Below are 15,759 nucleotides of genomic sequence, written 5' to 3'. Positions count from 1 at the left end.
CTCCGTACACAGGCTGTGATGACCTGAACTTGGCAGCTTGTTAGGCACAAAATGGAAGTATCAATCTTGAGGAAGGGAAAGAGATGCAAGGGACTAAAAAATGGCAAGTGACCCCTTCTCAATTACAATATTCTGCCTCAAAGAATAAAAACACCTTATTCTCACCTCCAGTGCTGACGGCATTCCAGCTACTTCGGCACCAGATCTCCCGGGACTTTCGTGATGATGTTATGTTACATGAGCCTTGTGGCCAACCAATGGCCACTAATGGGCCACTTGACTCTCACTTCCTACAGCGGAAGTCAGAGAGCAGCAGCATCTCTCCTCTTCTGAGTGTCAGTATCATGTAAAGGATATGAGAATGAAGGAGCCCACTAGCAGCTACTTTTTGGCATCAGCACTCATGTGACATAACAACATCGCGTGTGACGCAATCCTCGGGAGATCTACTGTAGATGTTGGAATGGTGCCTGCACCAGAGGTGAGTATTATTTGATTTTATTCTTTGTGGGGGAATATTGTAATTGAGAAAACAGTGAGAAAAAATTCTTACAATCTTACGATTTGCTCATTGTGATGATTGCATAAAATATTACAGTCACTGATACGGATTCCATCCTATGTTTGTTGTTGTCATGGTGCCTACTGTGAGGAGGAACAGTGTTTGCTTGTCCACCATCCCTACAGCTGAGTAACTCAACTTCTTTTATATATATCATTATTGACCAGCCTTTGTGACGTTATAAATATGTCATCTTAATTTGCTTCCTTCCTGCCCAAACACTATACTGCAGTTCAAGATCCTTTCATCTGCTGCTCAGCAAAATATCCACAAACAATCTCTGTATGAAACTTTCTGTCTCAGAGCTTCTCCCCAGTACTGAAAGAGGGAAAGTTCCATACACAGCTTGTTTGAATGAATGCAGGGTATAGATGTTGCTGAGCAGCAGTTGAAAGGAGCTTCGAAAGGCGCTTGAGCTGGACATTGAAGTGACACAAAAAGATAGTGTTTGGGAGAGAAGCAAACAAAATTAGGTAATGAAGTATATTATGAAAAAACATAGCTTTTCAAAGACTGATATATATGTAATCATTGCCCTGGTCTTATTAATCCCTCTATCCATTTGGACCAACACACATACTTAATTTTTATGTTCATAATAAAAAATACATCTTTGTATAATAGTTTCTCTTTAAAGCAGATCTGTCACCACATTTCAGATCTCAAAGTGAATACATTATTAACCCCTCAACACTCCGTGATAGATCCATCATGGAATTGAGTTGGATATGTGGAGCGGGCTCATCAGCTGAGCCCGTTCCTACAGGCAAGTGTCTGACACCTTAAATGCTTCTCTCAATCATTGTCAACAACATTTAGGCTGCATAATCCTTCCTCATAATGATCATTTAATATCAGGGGAGAAAACTGTCAAAAAGGTTTATAAAGTACACCGGCCTCATAAGGTCTAAGAGGTTTACTTAATGTACAATGCATTATATATTCTGAAACCTGGTGAGAGATCCTCCATGTTAACTTTATTTCAAATGGGTCAATAGAGAGAGACTTTGTTTTAATAGCTGATCTCTGATATAGCAAAAAGTGTCTGAACCTGTTGTCATGTAGTATAATGACATCACTACTAGAGTTTATTAGATTAAAAAATGGGTGGACAGATCATGCAAATGGTTTTATGAAGAAGAAGAATCCAGTTTTCTTTTCTGTAGATTTTTTATCACATGACATTAAACTTTAATTTCATAAGCTGGCATGTCACTGCATGTGAGTTCAACATTTTCATTTTCTACATCCAGAATTTCAATAAACCCTTTATCCTTTTTATGAAAACAGGCATTGGCCGTCATGAAACCTCATTGAACTCACATGATAGTTACCGCTGCCCCATGAGCTGCTTTCAGAGAACAGAATACTGTAGCTCTGTGCAAAGATGATCTGTGAGTCTTCAGAACAGGGAAAGCCAGCCATGGACTCAAACAAACAAGAAGGTAAAACCTTTCTCATTCACATTGGGTGGGTCCCAAATCCCTAGAATTTCTCAGTGGTGTTCATGTTTTTGTATATAAATAACTGTACAATTTGTATCTTATACTGAAATCAATATGTAATAATGTGGCTCATGTCAACTCTTTCTAGAACTGAGCCTACGCAGACTTAACCAGTAATTCCCTAATATATTTTACCATTGGACCTACTCCCTGTATAGTAGGTGTAAGTGATCTTATAACAGCGCACACTCTCTCTTATCCCAGCAGCAGACCCAGGCTGTTATAGGAGTCTGCTCCTCCACATAAATGGCAGTCTGACTTATTTGTGGGTAACGGGATATTTTGAGTTTTCTCTATTATTGGATCACTCCCTATAGTAAAGGCAGCAATTCTGATAATAGATACAGGGAATAAAAAGGTTGTAGATGCAATACCATCCGAGGGGGTCCAATAGCTACCCCATAATGGAGCTCTAGGCTATATGAAGTGTGGCATTACTGTGTGCAAAATGAAAAAAGTGGTTTGGTACCGTGTTAGCCAGTAGAAAAAAATATATAAAGTGCTCTCAGTGAGAGAAACAAAATAGGAATCTTGTGGGTATGATACCTTTTAATGGCTAACAAATTATAGTGAATGATGTTACAAAGCAAGCTTTCGGGGTTACTGTGTGCATTCTCATTTAGCTTTATCTCCTTATATGTCAGCCCTTTGCTGATACATTATGTTTATTGTGCTCATCCTGTGGCCGCATCCTTACTCTCCTAGTTAGATATCATTGCCTGGAATTATACCAGCCTACAGCAGGGCAGCCATGGCCAAATGTTTTGAGACCGAGACACATTTTGGTTTTCACAAAGTGTTTTGCTTCAGTGTTTTTAGATTCTTATAGTCTGATGTTTCTCTGGTTACTGAAGTACAATTATCAGCATCAGTGTAGGACACATACAGAAGAGGGCCCTTGTGCAAGAAGAGTATATGGGCCCCTCTTTGTGCCTGTGACAGAGCCTACTTGCTGATTTTGAAGGTGAAAGTGGGCTCCCTTACCTCTTAGACCCCTGTGCAGCTGCACACATTGCACCAATGATATCTCTAATATTTTTATTCATTAGGGTTGTTCAGATGACCATTTATTTATTTACAAGGATAAAATGTCCATAGGAAAAAGATCGCAGCATGCACTAGTCTTTTTTACATTTTGAATAAGACTCGCCTATTCAAGTCCATGGTATGCGCAAAAAAATTACATCCCATGCGAATCATCCAGAAAGCATTCAATTTCCACAAATAACATAGTTAATTGTTTTTGGTCTTGTAAATCTTCTTCACTGCAGTTTAAAAACGAATGCAAACAATGACAAATCATCTGGGTTTTTTTGCTGAATGGAAATCTAAGGTTTTTTACACTCTCGTTTAAACTTAGAATAAGTTACACGCAGGGACAACTTTTGTTCTTAAATCATTTATTGCTTAAATTATTATTACGTAAATTATTTATTTGCTGTAAATAATTTTTGCCATTGGGTTTCATTCAAAATTTGCACCTTTTGGCTTATACTTACTCTTCACTGCACATTGCTGCCTGCTGAATGAGTTAAATGTGTTGTCTGGGATATCAGTATAAGATTTGTAGGGTAAGACACCAGGCACCTTCACCAATCACTTATTCTGACCTCCTCTAAGTGTATTTTTTTTTTTTACCAAAGACCACATGAAAGTGGAGCTGAACTTTGATATGTTCAAACATCTGATGAAAAAAAGACGGAGTTACAAAATCTTGGATATAACAATTTACTCTAAAACAAAACCAGACAGTTGATTTGTTACATCTACTACACCAATTTGTTGAATTGAAGGGCATGCCAAAATTGTTTAACCCCTTCACCCCCAAGGGTGGTTTGCACGTTCATGACCGGGCCAATTTTTACAATTCTGACCACTGTACCTTTATGAGGTCATAACTCTGGAATGCTTCCATGGATCCCGGTGATTCTGACATTGTTTTCTCATGACATATTGTACTTCATGTTAGTGGTAAAATTTCATTCAAATAACTTGCGTTTATTTGTGAGAAAAACGGAAATTTGGCGAAAATTTTGAAAATTTCGCAATTTTCCAACTTTGAATTTTTTTGCCCTTAAATCACAGAGATACGGCACACAAAAAACTTGATAACTAACATTTCCCACATGTTTACTTTACATCAGCACAATTTTGGAACCAAAATTTTTTTTTGTTAGGAAGTTATAAGGGTTAAAAGTTGACCAGCGATTTCTCATTTTTACAACACCATTTTATTTTTAGGACCACATCACATTTGAAGCCACTTTGAGGGGTCTATATGATAGAAAATACCCAAAAGTGACACCATTCTAAAAACTGCACCCCTTAAGGTGCTCAAAACTACATTCAAGAAGTTTATTAACCCTTTAGGTGCGTCACAGGAATTTTTTTGAATATTTAAAAAAAAATGAACATCTAACTTTTTTTCATAAAAAAAATACTTCAGGTTCAATTTTTTTTATTTTACCAAGGGTAACAGGAGAAATTGAACTGCAAAAGTTATTGTGCAATTTGTCCTGAGTACGCAGATACCTGATATGTGGGGGGGAACGACTGTTTCGGCGCATGGCAGAGCTCAGAATGGAAGGAGCGCTGTTTGACTTTTTCAATGCAAAATTGGCTGGAATTCAGATTGGACGCCATGTCACGTTTGGAGAGTCCCTGATGTACCTAAACAGTGGAAACCCCCTACAAGTGACCCCATTTTGGAAACTAGACCCCCCAAGGAACTTATCTAGATATGTGGTGAGAACTTTGAACCCACAAGGGCTTTACAGAAGTTTATAACGTACAGCGGTACAATTAAAAAATCATATTTTTTCCACAAAAATGATCTTTTCACCCCAATTTTTATTTTCCCAAGGGTAACAGGACCCTAAAAGTTATTGTGCAATTTGTCCTGAGTACGCTGATACCCCACATGTGGGGGTAAACCACTATTTGGGCGCATGGCAGAGCTCGGAAGGGAAGCAGCGCCATTTGACGTTTTTGGCTGGAATTGAGATCGGACACCATGTCGTGTTTGGAAAACTCCTGATGTACCAAAACAGTGGAAACCCCCCACAAATGACACCATTTTGGAAACTAGACCCCCTAAGGAACTTATCTAGATGTGTGGTGAGAACTTTGAACCCCCATGGGCTTCACAGAAGTTTATAACATAAAGCCATACAATTAAAAAATCATATTTTTTCCACAAAAATGATCTTTTCACCCTCAATTCTTATTTTTCCAAGGGTAACAGGACCCTAAAAGTTATTGTGCAATTTGTCCTGAGTACGCTGATACCCCACATGTGGGGGTAAACCACTATTTGGGCGCATGGCAGAGCTCGGAAGGGAAGCAGCGCCATTTGACGTTTTTGGCTGGAATTGAGATCGGACACCATGTCGCGTTTGGAAAACTCCTGATGTACCAAAACAGTGGAACCCCCCCACAAATGACACCATTTTGGAAACTAGACCCCCTAAGGAACTTATCTAGATGTGTGGTGAGCACTTTGACCCCCCCAGTGCTTCACAGAAGTTTACAACGCCCGGGCGTGAAAATAAAAAATTCGTATTTTTTCCACAAACATGATCTTTTAGTCACCATTTTTTTATTTTCCCAAGGGTAACAGGAGAAATTGAACCCCAAAAGTTGTTGTCCAATTTGTCCTGAGTACGCTGACACCCCATATGTGGGATAAAACTACTGTATGGACACACGTCAGGGCTCGGAAGGGAAGAAGTGACGTTTTGGAATGCAGACTTTGATGGAATGGTCTGCGGGTGTCATGTTGCCTTTGGAGAGCCCCTAATGTACCTAAACAGTGGAAACCCCCACAAGTGACCCCATTTTGGAAACGAGACCCCCTAAGGAACTTATCTAGATGTGTGGTGAGCGCTTTGAACCCCCAAGGGCTTCACAGAAGTTTATAACACTCGGACGTGAAAGTAAAAAAATCATTTTTTTCCACAAAAATGATATTTTTGCCCCCAATTTTTTATTTTCCTAAGGGTAACAGGAGAAATTGGACCCCAAAAATTGTTTTGCAATTTGTCCTGAGTAGGCTGATACCCTACATGTGGGGGTAAAACACTGTTTGAGCGCATAGCAGAGCTTGGAAGGGAAGGAGCACCATTTGACTTTTTCAACTCAGAATTGGCTGGAATTGAGATCAGACGCCATGTTGCATTTGGAGAGCCCCTGATGTGCCCAAACAGTGGAAACCCCCAATTCTAACTCCAACCCGAACCCCAACACGCCCCTAACCCTAACCCTAGCCCTAACCCTAACCCTAACCCTAGCCCTAACCCTAACCCTAGCCCTAACCCTAACCCTACCCTAACCCTAACCCTAGCCCTAACCCTACCCCAACACACCCTTAGCCCTAACCCTAACCCTAATGGAAAAATGGAAATAAATACATTTTTTTTATTTTATTATTTTTCCCTAACTAAGGGGGTGATAACGGGGGGTTTGATTTACTATTTATGGCGGTTTTTATGTTTGGCGGCTGTCGCACGCTAAAAGACGCTTTTTATTGTAAAAATAGTTTTTGCATCACCACATATTGAGAGCTATAATTTTTCCGTATTTTGACCCACCGAGTCATGTGAGGTCTTATTTTTTGCGGGACGAGTTGACGTTTTTATTGGTACCATTTTCGGGCACGTGGAATTTTTTTATCGCTTTTTATTCCGATTTTTGGGACGCAGAATGAACAAAAACCAGCGTTTCATGAATTTCTTTTGGGGGGGGGAGGTTTACACCGTTCCGCGTGCGGTAAAATTGATAAAGAGGTTTTTTTCTTCACGTCAGTACGGTTACAGCGATACCTCATTTATCGTTTTTTTATGTTTTTGTCGGTTTTATGCAATGAAAACTATTTTATATAAAAAATAATTATTTTTGCATCGCTTTATTCAGCGAGCTATAACTTTTTTATTTTTTTGCTGATGATGCTGTGTGGCAGCTCGTTTTTTGCGGGACAAGATGACGTTTTCAGCGGTACCATGGATATGCGTCTTTTTGATCGCGCGTTATTACACTTTTTGTTTGGCGGTATGATAATAAATCATTATTTTTTGCTTCGTTTTTTATTTTTATTTTTTAAGGGGTTCGCTAAAGGGGTTAACTAATGGGACAGTTTTATAGGGCAGGTCGTTACGGACGCAGCGATACCTAATATGTGTACTTTTATTGTTTTTTTTTTTATTATTATTGCCAAAAAATGGATTTATTGGGGGAATATTTTTTTTTTTTCTAATATATTTGGCGATTTTTTTTAAATTATTTTTACACTTTTTTTTATTTTTTTTTTTACTTTATTAAATAGTCCCAGGTGGGACATCACTGTCCTGTGACAGATCGCTGATCTGTCACATCACAGATCACTGTGACAGATCAGCGATCTGACACAGGCACTGCAGAAGGCTTCCTCATGCCTGCGCTTTGCAGGCACTGAGGAAGCCAGCTTCCTCAGGCCCCCGAAGGCCCCCGTCGCCATCTTGGATTCGGGGGCCTGGAGGAAAGGAGCCCCCCGCAGCAGCGCTGCACATTGCGCTGCAGTGGGGGGCTCAGGGAAGCACGGAGGGAGCCCCCTCCCTGCCGATGCTTCCCTTTAACCCCCGGTACACCGCGATCGTGTTTGATCGCGGTGTGCAAGGGGTTAACGTGTCGTGGCGGTCCGTGACCGCCCCTGACACATTGTGCCTGGTGTCAGCTGTGATAATCAGCTGACACCTGGCCGCGATCAGCGGCGCTCACCACGTGGGCGCCGCTGATCGCGGTAGACGTACTATCCCGTCCACGGTCATACGGGCCCGGGTACCGTGGACGGGATAGTACGTCAGATGTCAGGAAGGGGTTAAAATGCCTGCTCCATGATCTAACATATCCAGTAACTGAAGGATACAGGGGACACAGTAGTGTTGGGTAACAGTAAATCCTTTATTTTGTCTCTTTCAATGGAGATCATTCGAATACCTGGCAGTATATATTCCTCTTCGCATTTAGTTAACAAAAAAGAAGCAGAATGAGCTTATTTTGGGGTGGTGAAAGTGATATAACCCTCTGACAAGTTATACCTAATTGGATATTTCCCAAGTACATTTGTTTTGCATTGGAGGCACAATTAAAGGCTATAGAAACTTTTAAAGGTGTTTTATTCCCTGCTCCTTTTTCATTAAAATATTGACTCACTTGGCTTCCACATCCTTTGTGTATCATTGTACCTAGACATTGAGTGAACAGTGAAACCATCAATGAGCTTGTCTGATGGTAATGTCATGGAGTTACCACGACAGTGTGGAGCCAGAAGACCACAGAGTGTGATTGCTCCTACTCCGGCACTGAGAAGAAGCACTTCTTCATTTTAAATGTGTTTATTCCTTCTGGAAGAACAGGGGTTAATCGGCCATGTTGGAAATCCCTGTGCTCACAGCTGAGCTCAGTTAGCCACTCCTTTCCCCTTTATAATCTGGGCTCTGTTACAAATCCTTGTGAGAGCTAGCATTTGCTGCATGTCTAACGGAGGGAGAAGAGTTTATATGAGAAAGAGAGTTGGAGGAGATATTAGTGACTGTTGCTTGGTTTGTATGTGTGGTAATTCCCTATCCTTCTCTATTTTGGTTTATTCCCCTACCTTCACACCCTAGTGCATTCCTCTGTTATATGTGAGTGAATATTTTGTATGCATGGAGTTTTCTATTAACCTTTGTTCGTGTTGCCTTGTTTGTCGGGTTGGTGTACTATGGTGCACAGTAGCACCTCTCTTTCCTGGGTGGGGGAAGAGAACAGATGGAGGGCTAACTCAGGAGATAAGGCAAGGGTGGAGGCCCCGGCATCTTCACCTTCAGAAGTATCACGGGGAGTAGGGCGAGCTAGGGCACCTCCTAGGTTTAGGGACAGGGAAAGAGCCCCTGGTGCTGGGTCATCCTACAGTTGTGTCGTTACAGGTAGTTTTTGGAATTCTTATACATCTTCTGAAGGATCTTGTAAGCTAATTTCTAACCTAACAAAATCAAACTTTGATTTGGTTATAAATCGGCTTAGAAAAGCCTTCAGAAGAAGTGAGACAAGGGCTACAAAACCTGTTCTATATGTTACTGCTGCCTCAGAACCGTCTTTCTCACCTCCAGTTATTCTGGTTGTCCAGTCCACCTTTCTCCTCCATCTCAGCTCCTCTGCACTTTTGCTAACTAGGAGGAACTCAAATGTGCCATGAATGTAACCCCTTGTTACCCATTTATTGTCTGAAATGTAACTGGATGACCCAGTCCAGCATGTCAGCTCTAGTACCATCGATTTATAAGCATGGTGAATCTCATGTACATCTCTGTTGGTTAATCACTATCAAAACATTACAGAAAAACTAGAGTTACTGCTTTATACATTGAAACAACGAGGATGTAATTGATTCTTGTAAGAATTACATAATTCTTAGTTAATACTAAACTGTTACTACTAAATATTATGATTATTGCTAATAATTCTAATGATGAACAACATGAAATAATGGTGCAAAAGTCTACCCATGACCAATTCATGTATAATCTGTAGAAAATGTTTGTCAGCTCTACTGCTCTGAATGGCAATAGTGTTCTATGCTGTGAGCTTCAGTGCAGGAAAGCCCAGAGGTAATCAAATGATGTCTTTATCGTGTACCATATGCTTACAGTGAAACAGTCCTGCTCCATGTTGTGCTTAATGTGGGTTTTATAGGTCAATGCCTTTCTTTTCCTCACAGGAGAATCTGAAAATGTTCCAGTAAGCACCTTGCCAGCCCAGATATATCAGGTAATCATACCGTAAAATAATAATAATAATAATAATAATAATAATAATAACAATCATTATCAGTTATATTGAGCCAGTTATAGTTTATAAGTACATGCAGTTTGCTAGTCTCTTGCTGTTGTGATCAGTGCACTGGTTTTATGAAGCATTTTAGAGGAAGACGTATATTTAGTCCATTCATCTTTCTACGGTAAATCTATCTGTTCAGTCAAGTTCACAGTTTAATCCAACAGACAATATAATAGAGAAATCATTCAGCAAGAATAACTGTGGGGATGTTTTTTAATCTGCTTCTTTCTTTTCTTGAAAAATAGATATTGGCGCGCACTCTGAGTTTCACTAACGGAGGTGCCACTTGAGGGGATTGGTGAGATCCCTCATAGATCATGTAGAATAAAATATCAATTGCACACTCCTTTTGAATGCAAACAAGATTTCCTTTGTTAAAGTTCAAAACATAAGAGCAACCTTTGAATGTCAACGCGTTTCGGCCAGATAGGCCTTTTTCACGACAGTTGCACTCAGTAGTTGTTCTCTTCTAGACATAGATTTCTCTTCCCTGGAGGTGCGATTTGTTAAGTCTGGAAGGTGTTGTTCAAGAGATATACTTGAGCAGATTGATGAATGTGGAAAGCGTGTATTTCTTATGTCCCGGACCGGGTCGTTGCTTTCTTTTCTTGACCTGATCATTTACTCTCGATTCTCTGGTAAGATCAGTCTTTAGTGAATACAGCTGACAGAGGGATGTGATAACAGTTGCTGCTCATTAATGTCTATGGAACCGAAGATTATTAATATTATTATTTATATAGCACAATTAATTCCATGGTGCTGTACATGAGAAGGGGTTACATATAAAGTTATAGATATGGTTTACAGTAAACAAATTTACAATGACAGACTGGTACAGAGGGGAGAGCACCCTGTCTTTGTGGACTTACATTCTACAGGATAATGGGGAAGAGACAGAAGGTCGGGGGTGCAGTAGCCCTGGTGGTGGTGAGGCGGCAGCTTGGGTGGTGGTGAGGCGGCAGAAAGGTTATTGCAGGCTGTAAGCTTTCCTGAAGAGATGGGTTTTCAGGTTCCATCTGAAGGATCCATGGGTGGTGGATAATCGGACGTGTTGAGGTGTGGAATTCCATAGGATGGGGGATATTCGGGAGAAATCTTGAAGGCGGTTGTGTGAGGAACAAATATTTGTGGGGGAGAGTAGGAGGTCTTGGGAGGATCAAAGATTACGATCCACCCACAACTGTTAACCTGTTAAATGCAGATGTCAATCTCTGATAGCGACATTTAACTCATGCTTATAGGAAGCATGTCGGAAATCCTGCTCATCGGAGACCCCGTCAAGTGATTGCAGGTCGGCATGACAATCAGAGGTCTGAAGCAGACCTATATGGTTGTCATTGCCGGATTGCTATGAGCGCCGACCAACGGGCAAGTGAGCATTTCTGCTACACGCAGGCAAGCTGATCATCACCTGTGTGTAGCAGAGGAAATCAAAGTAGTGCAGCTTTTAGTCTCCCATGGAGAATATTGAAGCATGCAAAAAGTTTTAAAAAAAAGTTTTTAAAAATATTAAAAAATTAAAGAAATATAAAAATTAAAATCATCCACCTTCGCCCCATTAAAAACAAAACAATCAAAAAATCAAACTTGCACATATTTGGTATCACTGCGTTCAGAATCGTCCGATAAAAAAAGAATTAACCCGATCGCTAAACGGCGGAACGAGAGAAAAATTCAAAATGCCAGAATTACGTTTCTTTGGTCACTACTACATTGCAATAAAATGCAAATACGGGCGATCAAAAGATCATATATACATCAAAATGGTATCAATAAAAACGTCAGCTCAGAACGCAAAAAATAAGCTCCCACCCAGCCCCAGAACACAAAAAATGGAAACGCTACAGGTGTCAGAAAATGGTGCCATTTTTTTTAACCCAAAGTTTGGATTTTTTTTTCACCACTTAAATAAAAAAGAACCTATACATGTTTGGTGTCTGTGAACTTGTAATGACCTGGAGAATCATAATGACAGGTCAGTTTTAGCATCTAGTGAACACAGTAAAAAAAAAAAAAAAAAACTATGGAATTGCATTTTTTTGCAATTTCACCACACTTGGAATTTTTTTCCCGTTTTCCAGTACACAATATGTTAAAACCAATGGTAATGTTCAAAAGTACAACTTGTCTCTCAAAAAAACAAGCCCTTATATGGCCGTTTTTATTGAAAAATAAAAAAGTTATGGCTCCGGGAAGAAAGGGAGCAAAAAACGAAAACGCAAAAACGAAAAATGGCTCCGTCATGAAAGGGTTAATATGGGGCTTTTTTATTTATTGCCCATATCTATGGAACTGTATGGTGGATTAAAAAAAAAGAAGTAAAAACAGAATAGGCAGGGGAGCAGGTTTAATAAAATTAGAGTAGAAACATGCAACTTTTGACTTGTTGACACGTCCGCTTTATAATTAGCATTATAGCAGTATATTAGGATGCATTGTTGCAATTACTATATAATACATAGGAGTTATGTGCACCATAAATTGCCTTGCACCACACTTACTATATGTTATAAATATTATTTGACACGCCTGACAGGGGACTTGGTCATGTGGTTACGGGAATGAGTGAGCCCTAAAATATTGACCCCTGTGCCAAAATCGTGCCACAATATGGCATAACTTAGTGGATGAAATTTAGCCAAATAATAGAAGGCATAACCTCGGGGGACCAACTCTCATTTCATTTTTTCTTTAACGGCTTGGGTTCTTAGATTTTTCTAAGATTTATCAAGTTTTTGCATACTTTTAATTTTCTTTGCATAATTTCTTTCATTTTTTTTTCTTCATATTTTGCTTGTAGAAATCCTTGATTAAACTGCTTTAGGTTTGCAATTTGGTTTCCAGAGTTTTCTACAGAAAAAAGGAGGAAGTCCTGTCACCGGCAAAATGGCTTATATAGATAGAGGAAAATTAGGCTATGATATTAAAAAAAACCTTTATCCTTTATTGTAGTTTCATAAAAACATCTTGCTTATGCTGTTTCAGACCACAACAGTGTCCTTCGTCATAGCAAATAGCAATACATACACAGACAAAATTTATAGAAAAAGGAAGGCGGTATGAGGTATAATACACCCAATCATGATAAGACTACAATTAACACAATTATCACAAACACATGTGTCTGTATAAAGTCACATACAAATAAAATATATATATATATATATATATATACATTGTAGAACAGCAAAAAAAATGTAAAAAAAAATGTATAAAAGGTTCCATAAAAACAATCCAGTATAAAATTATGAAGATGGTAAATGAATATGGTATCAGAAAAATGCACACAAAATGGCTTCCTGTGTGTATATTCACAATAATTCTCATCCCTCTCACTGAAAAAGAAAGAAAGAGAGTATAAGTACAATTATGAGAATTATTGTGAATATACACATAATAAGCACTTTATTGGTACCGTATATACTCGAATATAAGCCGAGATTTTCAGCCCGTTTTTTTGGGCTGAAAGTCCCCCTCTCGGCTTATATTCGAGTCATATACACCGGGGGGTCAGAGGGGGAGAGGGGGTGGGGGTGTCAGGTCATACTTACCTTTCCTAACGCTGTCTCTTGAGCCCCCAGCTTCTCCGCGCTCTCTGTTCCTGCCTTCAGCAGTCACGTGGTACCGCTCATTAAAACTCATGAATATGCGCATATTCATGAGTTTTAATGAGCGGTATCACATGACCGCTGAACGCAGGAAGAGAGAGCGCGGAGAAGCTTGGGGCTCAAGAGACAGCGTTAGGACAGGTAAGTATAGCGATACTCACCTGTCCTGCGTCCATGGCTGCTTGCTGCTGTCTGTCATCGGTCAGTGACTTGAGACAGCAGAGGGCGTGGTGACGTGATTAGTGCGCGCCGCGCCCCCTGCAGTCTGAACGTCACTGACTGATGACGTTGCAGATAGCGGTGAGCAGCCATGGACGCAGGACAGGTGAGTATCTGACACCCAGCGACGGAGAGGTGAGTATGTCATTTTATTTATTTTTACATGCTGCAGCAGCGGCAGCACATGGGGGAATAATCTTAAGGAGCTTCTAATGGGGGCAGCATATGGGGGAATAATCTATGGAGCTTCTTATGGGGGCAGTATATGGGGGAACAATCTATGGAGCTTCTTATGGGGGCAGTATATGGGGGAACAATATGGAGCTTCTTATGGGGGCAGCATATGGGGGAATAATCTATGGAGCTTCTAATGGGGGCAGTATATGGGGGAACAATCTATGAAGCTTCTTATGGGGGCAGTATATGGGGGAATAATCTATGGAGCTGCTTATGGGGGCAGTATATGGGGGAACAATATGGAGCTTCTAATGGGGGCAGCATATGGGGGAATAATCTATGGAGCTTCTAATGGGGGCAGCATATGGGGGAACAATCTATGGAGCTTCTTATGGGGGGCAGTATATGGGGGAACAATCTATGGAGCTTCTTCTGGGGACACCATATGGGGGAATAATCTATGGAGCATTTCCCACCCTAGGCTTATACTCGAGTCAATAAGTTTTCCCAGATTTTTTGTGGCAAAATTAGGGGGGTCGGCTTATACTCGGGTCGGCTTATACTCGAGTATATACAGTATTTATATTTTGGGCTAAGATAAAGCTTTGTTTTGTGATTTTGAAAATATCATCTTGTTGTGAATTTAGTTGTGACAGATAAGTTGGGCAGCACGGTGGCTCAGTGGTTAGCGCTGCAGCCTTGGACAACATCTGCAAGGAGTTTGTATGTTCTCCCCGTGTTTGCGTGGGTTTCCTCCGGGCACTCCGGTTTCCTCCCACACTCTAAAGACATACTGATAGGGAATATAGATTGTGAGCCCCATCGGGGACAGTGATGAAAATGTGTGTAAACTGTAAAGCGCTGCGGAATATGTTAGCGCTATATAAAAATAAAGATTATTATAAGTTATCAAAAAAAGTCAATTGTGGACCATATTTACAACCTCCATTTTTCCAGTACCACCTTTTCCTGTTTTCATTAAAAAAAAGCAATGAATTAATAAATTTCAACATTCTAAAAATAGTTTTTGTCACTTCAATTATTTTTTGTTCCTCTAATTTGAGATATACAAAAAATTAAGTGTATAATTTATTACAGTAATGTAGAAGCAGGGGTACCCGAGTGGCAGCAATGAGTGGGGTCACTCAGGGATGAGTCATGTTTTTGTGCGTTTTCACAGGAAAAATAGCGATGCATATTGTTTAATTGATGAATATCTTGTTATTGGTCACTATTGTGCTACTTCTTCATAAAGAAAGTGATGGCATATCACTAGGATCTCCACAAATTCTGACAATGAAGGGGCAGCAGTCCTGGTTTAGTGCTGCGTCTCCTTCACCCGCCATAGTAAAGGAAAAAATTAGAAGGAGACAGTGTTGGTGCCTTTTATTCTCAGGATCGGTGGTGGTTCCAGAAGTTGGATCGCTATTGATCACAAAGGGATTGATTGCGTATTATAGTGATACATGCCATCACTTTATGGGATGGAAAACTCCTGTGAAGTCTTAGGGTATATACCCACAATGAGGAATTGCTGGTGACAGGTTCCCTTTAAGCATGTTGTTGATCTACAGAGAAATCAGTACTGAAATGCTGAAAAATCAGCTGAATATGAAGAAGAGAATTTTTGCTTTGAAAATATTTATTAGTTGCAGATTTTGGCCTCTGAACTTAAGACGGGTTTCACAGAGGCTATGCAGGAATTGTCCCGAATTCAACATGGTGAATATGCCTTGGAGGAGAAAGTCAAAAGCTGTCGCTGTACCATGGAAGAGAAGGTTACAGAATTGAAAAACTCCCTTAACAACTTGAAGGTATGAAGGCTGAATGGTAT

At 40.1% G+C, this 15,759-nt stretch overlaps 1 protein-coding gene across 7 annotated transcripts in view; it reads left to right on the top strand.

The window, feature by feature from the left end:
* Window positions 1-15,759, top strand: part of ARHGEF33 (Rho guanine nucleotide exchange factor 33) — a 165,919-nt gene that overhangs the window by 42,586 nt on the left and 107,574 nt on the right. For 6 of the 7 annotated variants that reach the window (XM_073557549.1, XM_073557548.1, XM_073557546.1 and 3 more), the window contains exons 2-3: window positions 9,800-9,849; window positions 15,575-15,739. In XM_073557549.1, the coding sequence (XP_073413650.1) occupies window positions 15,620-15,739 (120 nt within the window). In that variant the 5' untranslated portion in view covers window positions 9,800-9,849; window positions 15,575-15,619. Of the gene's footprint in view, window positions 1-1,852; window positions 2,008-9,799; window positions 9,850-15,574; window positions 15,740-15,759 lie in introns of all 7 variants that reach the window. The other variant, XM_073557545.1, reaches the window with a different exon arrangement.

The sequence above is a fragment of the Dendrobates tinctorius genome, unplaced genomic scaffold (assembly GCF_039654945.1).
Source record: "Dendrobates tinctorius isolate UK_male_01 unplaced genomic scaffold, ASM3965494v1 ptg000250l, whole genome shotgun sequence".
Lineage (NCBI taxonomy): Eukaryota > Metazoa > Chordata > Amphibia > Anura > Dendrobatidae > Dendrobates > Dendrobates tinctorius.
This window is presented reverse-complemented; position numbering and strand designations above follow the sequence as displayed.